The sequence below is a fragment of the Microtus oregoni genome, unplaced genomic scaffold (genome assembly GCF_018167655.1).
Source record: "Microtus oregoni isolate MIOR12 unplaced genomic scaffold, Mior012 000017F_ref0000208, whole genome shotgun sequence".
In the NCBI taxonomy this organism is placed as follows: Eukaryota; Metazoa; Chordata; class Mammalia; order Rodentia; family Cricetidae; genus Microtus; species Microtus oregoni.
In genome coordinates, this window is record NW_024543076.1 from 5,109,928 (window position 1) to 5,127,249 (window position 17,322).

At 48.6% G+C, this 17,322-nt stretch overlaps 2 protein-coding genes and 1 pseudogene across 5 annotated transcripts; 2 read left to right on the plus strand and 1 right to left on the minus strand.

The window, feature by feature from the left end:
- Positions 1 to 5,268: 5,268 nt before the first annotated feature.
- Positions 5,269 to 5,368, plus strand: LOC121458583 (annotated as a pseudogene).
- Positions 5,369 to 8,678: 3,310 nt separating this feature from the next.
- On the minus strand, positions 8,679 to 17,319 carry Rgp1 (RGP1 homolog, RAB6A GEF complex partner 1). 4 transcript variants are annotated; one of them, XM_041667374.1, is made up of 9 exons: positions 17,179 to 17,319; positions 16,664 to 16,798; positions 16,239 to 16,375; positions 15,898 to 15,981; positions 15,645 to 15,794; positions 15,286 to 15,432; positions 14,954 to 15,081; positions 14,593 to 14,782; positions 8,679 to 13,279 (listed from the first exon to the last, which is right to left on the minus strand). In XM_041667374.1, the coding sequence occupies exons 2-9, from the start codon at positions 16,777 to 16,779 to the stop codon at positions 13,056 to 13,058; spliced, it is 1,176 nt and encodes a 391-aa protein (XP_041523308.1). In that variant the 5' UTR covers positions 16,780 to 16,798; positions 17,179 to 17,319; the 3' UTR covers positions 8,679 to 13,055. The 4 variants fall into 4 exon arrangements, with proteins under 4 accessions (XP_041523308.1, XP_041523309.1, XP_041523306.1 ...); XM_041667375.1 differs by having other exon boundaries at positions 17,078 to 17,221; XM_041667372.1 differs by having other exon boundaries at positions 17,072 to 17,203.
- Positions 11,909 to 12,830, plus strand: LOC121458260 (microseminoprotein, prostate associated). The gene is made up of 3 exons (XM_041667378.1): positions 11,909 to 12,038; positions 12,252 to 12,360; positions 12,650 to 12,830. The coding sequence occupies exons 1-3, from the start codon at positions 11,909 to 11,911 to the stop codon at positions 12,828 to 12,830; spliced, it is 420 nt and encodes a 139-aa protein (XP_041523312.1).
- Positions 17,320 to 17,322: the final 3 nt, after the last annotated feature.

Consider the following 17,322-nt stretch of genomic DNA (forward strand, 5'->3'; position numbering starts at 1 on the left):
ACTGGTAGCCAGGCGGTGGTGGCACACATCTTTAATCCCAGCACTTGGGAGGCAGAGGCAATTGGATCTCTGTAAGTCTGAGGCCAGCCTGATCTACAAAATAAGTTCCAGGACAGGTTCCAAAACTACACAGAGAAAACCTGTCTTGAAAAACCACACACACCAAAAAAAAAGGAAGGAAGGAAGGAAAGAAAGAAAGAAAGAAAAAAGAGTGAGTCAGTGGTAAAGCACTAGCCTAGCACGCATGAGGCCTGAAATCCCTAGTTAATGTCACTACTATACAACGTGTTAATGATTCAGCCAGGATGGATTGTGCTCACACTCCGCAGACAAGGAGCATGCTAAAGAATGCTAAGTAGGAGAGGAAACAATGATCAGAATACATTACTAAGTGATCCAAAATACACTGAGTTGTCACTCTGAATTCTTATACGTCAGTGTTTAAGGGGACAGTCAGGAGACATGACTCCCCACTGCCTCCTTCCCTTCAGCAGCCTAAGGAGTTCCTCTAGATACTTAGGGACCTGGACTCAGGTCAGACTGGGATGTGTGGCTTCAATGCAGAAAGGAATTTTGGGAATAGCTAGTAGTAGAGTAGCCCACCCCACACCTTTCCTCTCTCTTGACCTTAAGCCTGGTTCTGTTTTAGAATTAAATGTTTTGCCTGGTAAGATGGCTTATGGGTAAAGGCACTTGCCTCTACATCTAACAACCTGAGTTTGCTCCTGGAACCCACATGGTGGAAGAAGAGACCTGACTCCTGCAAGTCCTCTGACCTTCACGCGTGTGTTGTGGCTTGCCAGTGCACACAAGCTCACCTGTGCACATAACAAACAACACACAAACACGCACTCACACACACTAAATAAACTAATGTAACTTTCAAAAGTTTAAAACGTCGTCTTCATACCTAAATATTATTTCTATGTTGGCCGCCTTTACATCAGGTGTTAATTGTTTTAGAATTCTTTCCAGCTAAGAAGAGGCTTGAATGAGACTCCAGAGAATCTCACTTCCTTTCTCCTGTCCCAATAATTTCCCTTTCTGTCCTGCCTCACTACAGACAGATGGCTCTTTCTGCCAAACTTCACCATCATTTCTATTATTATTCATTGCACGTGTGCGTGACTGGGACCCAGTGCATGGCGCACGTGTGGAGGAGGCTGTCAAGCAGAGACATCTCAGGCCTGGCAATGTTTCAAGAGCTACAAAAATAGCAGGGAGTAAGAACCTGAAATCCAAGCACTGGGAGGCGGCAGAGACAGCAGGGTGGGGAGGTCAACCACCGGAAGTAGCTAGATAGTAAACTGCTTCGAAACACCAGACGGCATACCCAAAGATAGCCGTGGGGTGAGCGGTACAGAGCAAGAGGGAGACTGGACGGCAAGGGGACTGGGTGCTAGTTAATACACAGTGGGACCCTGTTTCAGTCATTAGATAATAGATCAGAAGAAATGCTGTTCTAGATTAGAGTGGTGGCCAGAACGTTTCAGTGAACCATCAGGTAAGATGAAAATGAAAGGGATGATCTCTAATTAGAAGGACTGAGGACTCGGGGACGCTGTTTCGTGGCAGAGCACTTGATTAGCGGTCACACACACAATCCCCACAATCCTCAGCACTACCGAGAAAAAAATAATGGTGAGCTTTGGAGGCGACTTGTAAAATTTATTGGCTGTGTGGCCTTTGAGATAGAATTTCCCTGTTCCATTATCTCAGTTTCTTTGTCAATAAAATTATATTACCATATCAGAGACTTTGACTTGTATTTTAACAGCCCCCACTTTATTTTCTGGGGAAAAAAAGTCTTGCAGGAAATCTAATGTGTGAAAGAAACAGGATCAGCAAGACACAAGCTTGGTTACCCATGTTTAATCCCCAGGACACATATGGGGCAGAAGGAGAAAACTGGCTATACACAGTTGTCCTCTGCCCTCCATATATTCACCATGGCTCCCACGCCCAGACAGCATGAATATAAATTCACAATAAAAAAATAAGATAAAAGCAAGATTGTTCTAGTTAGAGCAGGATAAAGGCCCCAGAGCTCTGTCCCACTGCCGCTTCCCAGACACTCTTGAACCTCCAGGAGGCCAGGGGGAAAAGCCTCCGAAACCTCCCAAGTCCTTGCGAGCTCTATTATCCAATGGCCCAAGGTGTGAAGTTGGCAGAGATACCCAGAAAAAAAATTATTTGAGTGCTGCTTGCAGTTAAATGCCTGAAAATGTTGAACAGAAGCCAGGTATGGAGGCGCACGCCTAAAATCCCAGCAGAGGCAGAGGCAGGCAGATCTCTGAGTTTGAGGCCAACCTGGTCTACAGAGTGGGTTCCAGGTGAGCCAAGACTACATGGTGAGAGCCTCTCTCATAAAATAAATAAAAATAAATTCGAATAGTTGACATGAAGTCATAGAACAGATGAACTGAGTTCTGTTAAATTTGCCTCACTCTTCTTATAACAATTTAACACCCAAACGTCTGAACCTGTGCTAATGGTGACCGTTTTCTTTTGTTTTGTTTTGTTTTTTCAAGACGGGGGTTTCTCTGTGTAGCTCTGGCTGTCCTAGAACTTGCTTTGTAGACCAGGCTGGCCTTGAACTCACAGAGATCCTCCTGTCTCTGCCTCCCGAGTACTGGGATTAAAGACGTGTGCCACCACCGCCTGGCTTGTAGTGATTTTTTTTTAAATGTTCTTGTTCTACTTTCTGGAGCTAAAGCAAGGGAGTCCAACCCGTCCTGGACATCTTCACAGGAAGAGAGCTATCAAGTCTGCCTAACTACCTCGTCTTCCTTGTTACTTCTTGCCATGAATAGTCCACAAAGACAACCCTTGTGTTTCCTAATTTCAGATCTTTCACATCCGGCTCCCAACACACACACACACACGTGTCTTACTCTAGTCCAGTCTGTTCTGGAACTCACTATCTAGTCCAGGCTGATTTTGTATGCACAGTGATCCTTCTGCCTCAACTTCCTTAGTGGGATTACATACACGAGCTAACAAGCCCGGCTTCAATTCAACATTTTTAAGTACAAGTAGATTCTCATTTTCTTTTACTCCTGACTTTAAAAGATGAGTGCTCTTGACTAGCTCTGATAATGACGCGTAAGTAGAACCCACATTTTATTATTTGGCAACTATTCGTTCCAGGCTAAACATTTGCTGCTTTCAGTGTATCAAAAGTAGAGGGCTAAACCTTTTGGTTCAAAGCAAACTATGAAGGCATCTAGTGGGGGACAGGGTATCAAAAAACCATTCAAGACTAGAGGCTTGTCCATGTAATAGGAATCCTGCCATCCAAGCTTGTGATCTAACCAGACTTCAGGGAAATACAATTCTCACTACAAAATCTGACTGTTGTCAAGGCGATATGAAACAGCAGTGTTGGAACAAAAGCTTCATTCACTGTCCCTCCCCAGACCCATTAAATCCCACCACCTCAGGAAAGTGAGGGTGTGGTGTGGGCTGAGCTACCTTCTAGCATCAGGACTTTGGGACACAGGGTGTAAGATGCATGACTTGGTCCCTAAGAAAAAAGCGAGCAGCACAGTCACTGGCCATGATGCCTGTGGGGGTGCTGAACCTTTATGGTTTCCTGTGCTTTGGTTGTCCTGGTAACCTGAGGCCTCCCTATTTGCGTTGGCATCAGAGGCCAAGAGCGGAAGCAGAGCTGGAGCACCAGGAAGACATGCAGGGAAAAATGTGAGCAAGGTAACATTTATGCTGCAGGAGGGTCAGGCCTAGGACAGAAGAGTTACTTAATGGAGGGTCGAAGGGATTGTCATATAAAATTCAGGTCTCTGGATCTCACGTCTAGCATTTCTGATTTGGTAGCTCACTGAAGAGTTCAGGAACCTACAGGTTCATGAGACTGTCTCCTACCAAGGGGGTCAAAGACGCTGTGTTTTGTTTTTTGTCTTGTTTTAGACAGTGTCTAAGTGTGTAACCCAGACTGGCCTGGTACTTATGTAGCCCAGGCTGGCCTCCTACTTTAGCCTTCCAAGTGCTGGGATTACAGACATGCTACCACCACTGGCCCGGAGGTTATTTGAGCATTCTTTTGAAGAAATATCTAACGTTTTCTTTTCATCCCTGATCCTAAAGCTGCGGCACACCTCAAAGATGCTCCGACAGACACACTACAGACAGCATTTCGGTCAGCTTTTTAAGTTTTGCATTAAAAAAAAGATTTATTTTCATTTCATGTGTGTATGAGTGTTTGCCTGCATGCATGTGTATGTATCATCTGTGTACCGTGCCCATGGATAGAGGAGGGAATCTGAGCCCAGAATCTGGAGTTGGCTGTGAGCTGCCACATAGGTGCTGAGAACCAAGTCTGGGTCCTTTGCAAGAGCACAAAGTGCTCTTGGTTGCTGAGCCAGCTCTCTGACCCTTTGTTTTGCATCCAGGTCTGTTAAAGAGGCTTTATCATTTCTTTGCCAGTCTCCTAAGCATAAACACATTTGGTCCACCGAGGACACAGCAGCTGTGTCCCTACGCTGTCACCTAGTGTCTCATCCTCCTTTCATTCTTTTGGCTTATTGTTACTGTCTTACTCACGTTCCTTTATTGTCTGTTGTTCTTGTCTCCTTTCCTATATCTTAAACAAAACTCACAAGTTTCTGTGGAGTTGGAGAGATGGCTGAGTGGCTAAGAGCACTGGCCGGCCAGAGGACCCAGATTTGATTCCCAGCACCCACCTGGCAGCTCACCACCATCTCTAACTCCAGTCCCAGGGCATCCCATGCCTTCTTCTGACCTCTGTGGGCACCAGGCATAAATGCCATGCACTGTCAAAACACCTACACGCATAAAATAAAAATTTTAAATCTAATTTTAAAAAGTAGCTTCTGGCTGGGGAGATAGCTCAGCCAGTAAAGTGCTAATTACACAAGTGTGGGGGCCCCTGTTCAGCTTCCCAGCACCCTCGTAAAAGCCAGATGTGATGGTGTACACCTATAATCCCAGTATGGGGGAGACAGGGATAGGTGAATCCAGTCAGTCCAGCAGAAAAGGTTTAGTGAGACACCTGTCTCAAAAAGTAAGATGGTTGCCTGGCATTGTGAGCACCTATAATCCCAGCACTGGGGAGGCAGATACACCGGTGAACTCTGTGAGTTCAAGGCCAGCGTGGTGTATATAGAGAGTTCCAGGCTATTAGGGATACAATATGAAACTGTCTCAAAACAAAGCAAAATACCACAAAAACAAAACACAAAGCAAAGACAATCACAGAAACCGAGTCATGTTGAAAAAATAATTCTCGTGATTGCTTCGGCAGTATGCATACTAAAATTGGAATGATCCAGAGATTAGCACGGCCCCCTGCAAGGATGACACGCAAATTCATGAACATTAAGATGCGTAGTGGTGGAACACGCCTTTAGTCCCAGCACTTGGGAGGCAGAGGCAGGCCAGCCTGGTCTACAGAGTGAGGTCCAGGACAGCCAGGGGAACGCAGAGAAAACAAAACAAACAAACAAAGTCTTTAAAAAAAACTAACAACAACAATAATAATTCTCCCAAATTGTTTCCAAGAGAAGAATTACAGGGAAATGCAGAGAGCAGAAAACAGAGCAGTGTCAGGATTCTGGAGGGACAGAAGCTATGTAACAGTGCAGTAGGCAGCCTCTGTCTCAGGACGCAACCTGCCCAGCAAACTACTGTTTTCAATAAGTAGAATTATAAATCAAACAAAAGACTGGAAACCTTTTTAGTAATCCAGTTTTAACTCTATTTTAGGATTTAGGGGGGAGAGGGTTGCAGGCCTTTAATCCTGGCACTCAGGAGGCAGAGGCAGGCAGATCTCTGTGAGTTAGAGGCCAACCTGGTCTGAAAAAAAAAAAAAAGGAAGAAAATAAAGGTAGGGTGGACAGTTAGGGGAGGAGTGGGGGAAATACAACTAAAATACATTGTGTGTATGTGTGAAATTCTCAAAGAACTAATAAAATGTAAGCAATTTACAAATGTGAGAAGGGCAAGAGCTACAAATGGAATTTTAAGTCACGATTATCACAATCAGATAATGTAGCAGGGCAGAGAGAGCACACAGGTGAATAGGGACGTCAATGAGGACTAGCGGTCGTGAGCTGGAGATAATTGTTGGTGGGAGGAACTACCATGATCATAATAGCTTACAAGCAAAAATAATGTAAACTCTGATAAGAACGGCTCCAATGGTACAGAGACAACGTGGGATGAGACAGGAGCTCACTCTGTAGCTCAGGCTGGCCTCAGACTTACGGCAATCCTCCTGCCTTCGCCTATACCCAGTCTCAGTGAGTCTTAGCAGACAGATCATAGCTGCAGTCAGACTAAAGAGGACTCTTCATAGTCTCAGAGTATTGGGCTGTTCAGACATAGCCATTGTACACTCTTAGAAGTCGGCACCCCCATCCGTGTTCCCGCCATTCACCTCAGCCTTACAAACCATCTTAACGCTGAACACTCAGCCTCCTTGGTGAGGTTTCTTCAAGTCCGTAGGAATGAGTGACTCTCCTCTGACCTGTCTCCAGGCTGAATACAGAAACCAATGTCATCTTCCATCCCCAAAATGTAATGCTTACTCTAAGGTGATATACTAAACATCCATATTTGTAGGTATTTGCCTTGGGCTGTTATGTGTATATGTGCACATGATAGCATCATGCACATACATGATGGCATCCTTGCTTGGAAAGCACTTAGGATCCAGCGCCAGAATCATGAACCCTTCACACAGTGCCAACCATGAACTTAGAGTACCCGTCAGTGAGTTTCACTATAATTCTGGACACGCTAGGTTGAGAGAAGAATTTACAGGAAACGTGAATCTCAAAATGCTTTTATTTTTCTTTAGAGACAAGTTCTTACTAGTCTAAGCTGGCCTTGTGTCATGTAGCTGAGGCCAGACTTGTACATCTGACCACCATGCTTCCACCTCCTGAGGGTTGGATTACAAGCATGCGCCACCAAGCCCAGATGGTACTGGAGGAGACTGAACCAGGGCCTTGTGTATGCTAGTCAAGCATGTCACCAAGTTACATGTCCGGCCACTGAGAACTTAAAAATAAAATAATGGTGATAATAACAATAAAATAGGAACACAAACATCTTTTATTGTATCTGGAGGAAGGAGTTTAATCACAAGGAAAGGTAAGCACTGGAGTAAAAAGCTGTTTAGGAATGATCTAGGATAAAAAGGAAAAACGCGATAGCAGAGGAAGCAAGGCAGAAATGGACCATGCAGAATAAATAACCGGGGCAGAGCTTTTTAGAGACCAAAGGACACATCAAAGAAAAATAGAGCACTCCCACAAGGGTGTTAAAGACGAAAAAGAGCCAAGGAGGGCCATGGGCTTTTTTTTTTTTAAGGGGGTGAATAAGTAGTGGTGTATGTTGGCAAAAAGACGTGAGGAGATGAGAGGAAGGAGAAAATTTATAGCAGAGGAAGTTGGTGTGGAGTTTTCCTCTCAAGAAGTCCAGCAGAGCAAAGAAGAAATAAAGCCTGGGCCACTGGGAAGGAGGCAGGGCCGGGGCTGGAACACCATGGGACAAAGCAACAGGGCTCCAAAGAGGACATTTTCTTCTTTTCACTAACTGACCTAGTTTTCTTGTTTCAGACCAAAGACAACTGCAGCATTTAGTGCTCTTTAGGCTGAGAAGATCCTCACCCTTGCAATGCCTTTGGTGCAAGAGCACACAAATTAGAAGGATTGAGATGGAGCGTGTCAGTGTGAGACAAACAAATCCATCTGAAGTCAGAGTCAGTGGCTGCGTTGTGGAAACACTACTGAGTTAGACAGCTGTCTTCCTCTTACCCACCACAGAGCAAACACAGAAACTCACAGTGGCTATCAGTCCCCACTAGACAGTCAGTACCCAGCACACACAACAGGATTGGGACCCGCTTTTCTTTGCATACTGGAATTCAATATCCCATCCTAAGGAACCATTTACTTAGGTCAGAATACATAGGACAGGCTAAATAAAGGGCTGTGGAGGAAAAGTTAAGGTTAAAAATAAAGACAATTAAATAAAGGAAAGGGAAGCAGAAGTGTGTTGCAGATAAGAACCAAGACGGATATGCAGAATTCAGTGCAGCCCAGAAGCCGCAGGAGTCTCAGATCAGAAAAGGAAAACATTCAACATCGTAGTCAGCTTTCTTTCTTTCCTCTTTCTGTCCTGGAATTCACCAGCTTAAGAGAATCTTCCTGCCTCAGCCACCCCATCCCAAGTGATGAGAGCACAGACATAAACCACTAGGTTTGGCAATCTAATTTTTCCTCCCAAAACAGGGTTTCTTTGTGTACCTCTGGCTGTCCTGGAACTAGCTCTTGTAGACCAGGCTGGCTTCAAACTCACAGAGATTCGCTTGCCTCTGCCTCCCTGAGTGCTGCCACCACCGCCTGGCTATAACTAATCTTTCAGAATGTTTTAAGGTTTATTCATGTGGATGAGTGTCTTCCATCCATGTATGTACGTGAACAATGAGTATAGTATGCTGGGTGCCCCAAATCAGAAAAGGGTGTGGTGTCAGATGCCCTGGTACTGGGATTACGAATGGTTATGAACAAGCATGTGGGTGCTGGGAATCAAACCCAGATCTTCAAATATAAATGCTCTTAAACCCATCTCTCCAGACCCCATAGAACTAATCCTAGTGACCTACGTGTCAGTTTTAAATCAAACACATGACAATGATTTTCAACTTTTATTCAAGATTTTGTTTTAAAATTCAGTAAGAACAAATTGTTTTTTAAGATAGGGTCTCGCTCTGTAGCCCAGGTTGGCCTCACGCTAGTGGCAACCCTCCTGAGATTTCTCCATGCACTGGTGACTACAGCAGAGATGGCTTCGTTTTCACACCCTTCACTACCTTTGCCACACCGGCCAACACGATGTCCCAGTCCACCCGAGAAATCCACACATCATTTTTCCATCACAGCAAGCCTTTTCAGAACCAAGAACTACTGCAAAGATACAGATCACTCAACTCTCCACACTTCCTGAAACCCGTCCTTCACAGAGGCCTGTGGACAGACACCTCTGGCCCAGAATGCCCCACTGCTGGGATGCTGGATGCTTTGTTCTCAGAAGCTTAACCCAGGTGAGCCGTACCACCTGCCTCCCAGTTTTCCTGGATCTGCTTTCTCTAGGAAGCCTTTGGAGGATCTTTCCTCTGCCTCTCCCCTCAAGTTTCCCAGGGGCTCTACCCTGCCTGGCTGTCTCTATTCAGAGACAAGCTGTGAACTTAGGGGCTTTGCATTTCGCACTGTGGGGCCAGCTGGGCAGACAACCCCTTCCATGATTTCTTTGGGCTCTTTCAAGATTCTCCCCACCCCGGGTTCGGTCCTCAAATCTCCCAGAGCCATGATCTTCAAAGGCCATGCTCTGTACCTTCTGGGCAAAGTGGCAGCGCTGGGGTGACTCAGCCCCGGAATGTGCTCACTTCCTCACTTTGCGCACCTGCCTGCACTGCTGGAACACAGCCTGGCCCACCTCCAGCGGATGTTTTCCTTGTCCCTGCACAGGTGGCCTGTGCCAACTCCCACCCTGTCCCTTGCCCCAAAGGCTGCTCTCCAAGGACTCAGCGGGCTGGACGTAAGCCACTGATACCCCTACACATTTACCGCAGTGCCCAGGCCATCGATCAGTTCTACACTGCTCTGCAACCTCAGAAAGTAGTCCTGCTCAGCTCCAGCCTCCTTCCCGACGCTGTCACAACACAAGCCTGCTTCATCTGTATTCCAGTAGGCTAATCCTCCCTTCTAATGCAGTGTGGCTCACACACCAGTGCCCACCAGGTCCACTTCCAGCATCTCCACTGCCTCCAGGGTCTCTAGCTTCCCACTCGCTAGTCTGTAGTGTGTGCAGAAGATAGCCTACACTCAGCCTTCAGGTGGGTTCCCCCAAAGCAGAGGAAGAGTTAACTAATGACCAGACTGCTAAACCCTGCGCTTGTTTGATGTCTTCTAATCCCTTCTCCAGCCAAGATGTCAGGGAGTCAAGGCCCCTACACAGGCGCCTACCTGGGTATACCCTAAGTTTTCCTTTGTTTTTGTCTTGACAGCATTTCTAAAAGGGAATCTTGTTTTCTTTCACTCAATGTGTGTGTGTGTGGGGGGGGGGGAGAACCTAGGACATGGAGAGGGTAGGTAAGCACTATCACTGACCTGCATCCCCGGCCAAAGCCAAAGGTATCTTGGAGGAAGACAGCTAAGGAAATTAGAGGGGCACAGACAGTTGGCTGCTGGATGAAGAGATGGCAGGCAGGGTGGCCTCTACAAAAGCCTGCCAGAAGTAAGTCATATTCGCTGTACCAGGGGATGGAGTAAAGCTTGACTGCACGGGACTACAGGCTTGAAGGAAAACCAGAGCAAACGTCCTATGAGCAGGAGAGGGGTAGCTGGAACCACAGCGGGGCCTCTGAAATGTGGGGAAGTAAAAAGTAAAGAGGACCAGTTAGATCAGGGCGTTAGTAATCGATAAACTATTATCACAAGTGTCACAGTGGAGACTTGAAAGTAATCCACATGAGGGGACGAGGGGAAAAAAGGGGGTCAGAATCAAATAAGAGAAAGCAGAGTCCTGAGGCTAGTGGGAAGGTAAGGAGATTCCTCTTCCCAAGGTACTGAGGTGGGAAAAGCAGCTCAAACCAGGTGTGAGGAACTCCAGGTGTTAACGACTGGAACCAAAATGCTCACAGGGCCACATCTGCTTTCGAAACAGGCAGTAGGGTACCTAGGAGCACAAATGTGGCCTGGAGAGGCACTCACAACAGCAGACCTCAGCTGTGCAAGCTGCTTACTGTCCTCCAGAGAGTGCACCAGCACTTTGTCTCTGAGCTTTAGCCTCAAGAAGAGGCTATTTTCTGAGGGTCACGGGCCAAAGACGCTACTAGGAACATCCCATGTGCTATCTCACAATGAGCCCATGAGCTGGCAATGCACAGATGAAAAGAAAGGATGACAGAGGGGAAGTAACTTGTGCGAGGTCAGATGGCTAGTAAGAGTCACCACCTGAATCTCCAGAACTCAAAGGATGCCAAAGGCGAAAGCCCACGAGGCCTTGCTCCATTGTGAGGGAGGGCACATCTCTGTAGAAGGGGGATGATCTGTTGGGGTACTTGGAAGAGATGCTTCTCTTTGAGGGAGGGCATTACCAGGGATGGGGCAATCTTGTAGCTGCTGCCCATTGGGTATAAAAACAACGGAAAGTTTACCATTGGGGTGCCCATGGGTGAACCCCTCTCCCCATAATGCTGAGGACAGTCACTTCTCAGATGCACCAGGGAAACCCTGCCCCCACACCCACCCCAGGAACTGAAGGAAACATGCCCTCCACTCCAGGTGCCTGCCCGCTCTCCTGGAGCCTCTGGCAGCTGCACCCTGCTGCAGCTCCTTGGTTTGGCTGGGGCACAGGATTAGCCATCCCCAGGAAATGCCTCCCTCCGGTCCAGGCAAGGATCCCAGCACACACACCCCTGGTGGTGGTGGAGGGAGGGTTGATGGAATGCTTCCTCTCTGCAGGTCAAGGAGATCTGGGGACCACCTGGGGCCTTCAACCCTCCCCCTCCCAGCTGGGGAAGTGCCCAGTCCAGTGCCCCTTCCATGGCCACCTCCCTCCTCCTAGCTGTGGGGACATGAATCAGCTCTCACAGCTTGTTAAAAGCAGGACCTCTTGTTTTCATGCCCTCACCTCAGGAAATAGAGCGACAGCCTGTCCAGTTCTGCTCAGCAGGGGGCCAGGGTCCTCACTTTATAAACATCCCCAGCCTGTAAGAGCAGAGGGCACTGGCATGGTATGAGACAGAGCCCAAGGAGAGAGACACTCAGGAGTCAAGGAGCAAGGCAAGAAAAGCAAGGGGATAAGGCCAGAGGAATCTGAACAAAAGCCAGGCAGGGTCTGAGAGAGCTGAGCTACAGGAATGGCTCTAAGGATGCTCTGGGCTGGACAGGGCAAGAGGATCCTGGGAGGCTGGAGGATCATCTGCTTGGTGGTGTCTCTGCTCCTGCAGCACCCAGGAGTTAACAGCAAGTGTTACTTCCAAGCTCAAGGTAAGGTGGACTGCTTGATGCTTAAGGGAAAGATGAGGGGGTGACGACAGCTCAGAGACGACCCTGTTAGAATATATATATTTAGTCCTCCAACCTGTGACACAGGAGGGACGAGATGGCTAGTATGCCTGGCTTCTCTCCCACCCTAGACCAGAGACTGCTGCCGACACGCAGTTTTCACCTACCAACTGACCAGTTCTCATCCTTCCCTAGCTCCCTGCCTCTACGACGGGAAATACTTCACTCTGGGTGAATCCTGGCTCCGCAAGGACTGCTTCCATTGCACCTGTCTGCACCCCGTGGGTGTGGGCTGCTGTGACACGTAAGTGACCCAGAGGGAGGACGGTCAGGGAGGAACTAAGTTCTGTGAGGCAAGAATAAACAGGAGAGCATCATGCGACCACAGAGGTGAAGGCACCAAGGAGGAAGGGGAGTTGAGGTAGATCTGGAGGGAAATACTCCTGCTTAGGAAACTAAAAAGTCCTTATATAGAGAGCTGAGCTGGAGAGTTTGGGGGACACTAGAAGATACCGGGGGACAACTATGAGAGGGAAGGGTACTCCATAAAGGTGGCTTTTCACTGTACCGACTCCCAATCTTTGGTTTTCTAGGTCTCAGCATCCCATTGACTTCCCCGCTGAGTGTGAAGTGCGCCAGGAAGCAGGAACCTGTCGGTTTTCTCTGGTGCAAAAATCTGACCCTCGGCTGCCCTGCAAAGGGGGAGGACCTGACCTAGAATGGGGCTCAGCTAACACCCCTGTTCCTAGAGCTCCTGCTCCCCACTCCAGCTAAAGGATCACCCATCTGCTGACTGCCCATTGCTGCTGCCACTCCCAGGGAAACCACTAGCAGCTGCCCGTTTACTCTGAATGAATAAATCAATGCCACAGCTGAAAGCCTGGTTCTCATCGCTGTGCGGCAGGGCCCCAGGTGGGAAAAGCGGGCCCCACCGGATCCAGCTGTTGAGTTTTCAATGTCTTGAAGAAACTAGTGCCATGGTGGGCATGTGGGCCACCTTCAGATAGTTATACTGCTGGTGCTGGGGCCTGGGGCAGCATATGAGACCAGGGTGGGGCTCGTAGGAAGCACTTTGATGGGGAGGTCCCAGCTGAAGGTGTCTACAGGCACCTGCTCAGGCCCCGTCCAGGTCGCAGGTTCAGGCTGCTCCAATGGGGGCAGAAGAACCAATCCTGGTTCCCGGGATGTTACAAACTCAAAATGCAGTCGCCACTTCAAGGACACTGTAAAAGGAAAAGACGGAGAGAGCTACTTTAAAACGGTGGCTCTCAACCTGTGGGTCACAACCCCTATGGGCCACAGGACCCTTCACAGGGTTCCCTAAGACCACCAGAAAAGAGAGATATTTATTTACACTACCATTCATAACAGTAGCAAAGTTACAGTTATGAAGTAGTAATAAAGATAATTTTATGGTTGGTGGGTCAGCACAGCATGAGGAACTGTATTAAAGGGGCGCAGCATTAAGAAGGTTGAGAACCACTGCTCTAAAACAGGTGTGGTGGCACATGCCCGTAATTCCAGTATTTGGTGAAGGCAGGAAACCAGAAGCTCAGGGTCAGTTTGATGCCAGCTGGGAGACTACATGAGACCCTAATATCAAAAAAAGAGCAAGCAAGTGGTAGGTAGTAAAGTCAGTGACAGGATGTGCCAGTAAACTAAAAAACCCAAAACTAAGACCCATCATGATGGCTCAGCAGGTTAAGGGGACTTGCCATCAAGGCTGCCGACCTAAATCGGATCCCCAGGACCAACTCCAGAAAGTTGTCCTCTGACCTCCACACACGTGCTGTGGTGCATATGCCCAGACACACACACAAAAGAAAATGAATGAATTTAAAATTCTCTGACTGGGTGTAATGGTGCATGCCTTTCATCCCATTGCTCAGGAAGAGGAGACTGAAGCAGGTGGATCTCTATGAGTTTGAGGCCAACGTGGTTTACATGATGAACTCCAGGCCAGTCAGAGGTACAATGAGTCCCTCTCTTAAAAAAAAAAAAAAAAGAAAAGAAAAAGGAAAAGGAAAAAAAAACAGGCAGGCAGTGCAGTCTGGTCTACAGAGTTAGTTCCAGGTGAAACAAAGAAACCCAGCTTCAGAAAACAATTTTTAAAAAAAAGAAAAAGAAAAGAAAAGAAAGAAAAAACAGATTGTATCCATGCAGGAGCTTCGATCAAACACTTTGTTTCTAAGGAACCTGGTGTGTTACCCAGAGATGCCATTAAGGATAGCAGTGTCAACTACCTAGCAACCCAACCAAGGTCAGGATAGTCAAGACTAGGTAGCTTAAAATAAATGTGCTAAGAAGCCAGAGATCAGTGCATCTCAGGGCAAGAACAGTGCTTTATAAAGCTGTTAAGAGTTTAGGGGTCGGCACATCTAAATAACAGAAGGTCAGTGGAAAGATGTAAGAAAATGCGAAGGGCTGGGCTGGATGTGGGCATGCATGTCACACGGGAGTTTTAGGATCATTACACTTCCCGAAGCCCAGCATTTACTTCCCCTACTCCTTTCTCCAGTAACAGTCGGGTTCTCACCGATGGCAGTGCAGAAGCCAGGAGTAGAGCAAAGAGGGATGGGGAGGGAGAAGCTGGTTCTAGTTGTATGGAGGCAGGACTCCTGGTGCCGGGCGTGCGTCACGTGGGACACCGAAGGGACAACTCCTGTCCCCCGGCGCCGCTGGTATTCAGGCTGTACACGCTCCTCAGTCTGCAAGCTTACTGAAAACTGGGAGCAAGAAGAGACGTATACCAGCAGGCATTTGGAAATCTGGACTGTAGGTGAGTGGCTGCCCTGAGGAACCCCAATTTCCACTTCTACAAACCACCCCTCTCTATGCAGGCCTCTCTTCCACCCTAGCCCTTCAGGCTGAGCACAACAAAGCTGTTCCTTTCTCACCTGCAAACAGGCTACAGTTCCTTCCCCTAAGTTTAAGGTCCCCACCACATCCTCGCCGAGTCTGTACACAGATTTGAAGATACCAAATGTCCCAACTTTCCCTCGGCCATCACTGATATTGTACAGATCTGGGGAGAACAGATACCAGAAGGTTACAGTTTACACTGGGGAATATCTAGGAATGAGTCTCAGAAGCCAGAACACGAGACTTTTCTTTCCAATGGGGGCAAAATATTAGTGGACCATGAAGGGATGTGGTAGACAGGAGGCTTTTCAGACAGGGACACACTGAGGGAAAAGTTGGATCAGGGCAATTATGAAAGGATTCTCACGGAGGCTGCGGCAGGAGGTGGCAGCCATGAGGCGCTCCCCAGCCAGCTCGGCTAGCCATGAATCCTTCTTGCCGCTTTCGTCCTCCTCTAAGAAGGGACTGGTTGGAGCCACCACCTCATCCTGGGGAAAGTGGACATCCTGAAGACCTAGACAGAATTGAGCAGAGGTAACGTCGTGAGGGATCAGAGACATAAACAGACACTGGGTTTGAGAGTCTGACCTGAGGAGGCTGAAGGTCTCAGCTTACTCCCCACCTCATCCCCAGCACTGTCCCTAACACCAGGAGTCTCTGCAGGTCCCCTTGGACTATGCTCTGTAAGCCTCCATCCCACCCCTTCCCTCTAGGAACCTGGCTCACCAGTCAGCACAAGAACTCTCAAAGGGACCCGGAGTAAAGTGATGGGCGAGTTGACACGCTGGCAGCCAATGGTCAATTTGTAGACGTACTTGACTGACTGACCCCGAAAGGAAGGTGGTCCCTCTGTGGGCAGCACTTCGCTGTAGGAGTCTGGGGGTGGGGGGGAAACAGCAGTCAGGATAGCTGGAGGCCGTCAGAGTCCCCCCTCCAGGGAACTGAGAAGGCAGTTCTGGGCTGGGGGACAACCACTCACATGATTTGGATTCACCAGGGTCTAGCCTCAAGTCACAAAACAGAATTTTCGGTGGAGTAGAAAGGATACACTGACCCCTCTCACCTACGGAAAGTAAGAAAGAGTGCAATGAAATGACTCTGCTGTCCATTGTTGACCAGGGTCACACAGCAAGGGGAGGCAGGAAGGACGGCCAACTCTTTCTGTTGTGGTACAGGGACAGTCTCATAGCCCCAAATCAGTAAATTATCTTCCCCTCCACTCCTGATGCATTGGTAACTGCATCATACAAGAACAACTTAACTCTACCCCTGGGTGACACAGACTTCCCCTCCCTCCAAGACAAATACTCTGTCTCTAACCTCGGTGTGGCAGAAAGACAGTCTGGCTGTCAGGCTGGACATCTGGCTGACTAGAGTCCGGGGGTGGTAGGGCTACTCGACTCTCACTGGCATGGAACTGGCAGTGGATCTGGGCACTGGCCCAGGCCAGAGCCTCACTGTGGAAAAGGAAAAAGAAGGGATGAGAAGATAGACTTCACAAATGCTTTCCCTCCGATACTGCCTGACAAGATCACCAATGTGAAACCATTGCACAATGCAAAGCGCAACAAGTTCAAAGAGGGAGGAGGAAAGGTGGGTAAGGACCATGTCATCCACCCTTCAAGGAGCAAGGAGGAAGTAGGTGGTGATGGTAGTGTGGTTACAGGATAACCAAAGCTCTGATTTAGAAGGAGTGAGCGATACCAGGCCGGAGGGGCCGCCACCTTCAGTACCAGCATCCCCACCTGGATGCAGAAGTGGCGGTCGGGGGAAGGGGATTAGTGACAGTCACTAAACATTCCAGAGCCTCCCCCGCCAGAAATACAGGACCTCGACTCAGTTCAGCCACCACTTCAATCATGGCAGCTCCAGAAACAAATCTAGAAGGAAACACAAAGTGCCAGAAGTCAGTACAAGGGGAAAGGAGGAAGGAGTGTCTAGGACCTAGGGTTATGTCTAGATTTGGGCCCCAGGGGCAAGAAGTAGGGGTTTTCAAGTTTCGGTGCGGGTGGGAAGAGCTAGGATTTGGGGAGCTGGCGACGGATACTGACTCCGTACTGCCTGCGTGAGGACGTCGCTCTAGTCCCAGACCTCTCCGCCTCTCGAGTCGAGCTAGGCCCCCTGCGCCGCCACCCACAGGCTCCCAGGCCTGCCTTTGCCTTTGTCTCCGCTCCCCTCGAGGCTCCACATCCTAGCTCAGGACACCGCTGCGCGCCACGTCTCAGGATACAAACGCGGACTCGTAGATGGAGGTCCTCACCTGCCCGCCCCTCCGAGACCGGCTCGGAGATCGGTGGCGTCCGCGGTGTCAGCGGCGCGGCAGAGGCGGGACTTCCTTTGTCACACTGCAGGGTTGAGGCGCCCCTTCCGGTCCGACCTGCGGGGTGCTTCCGACCGGAAGGGG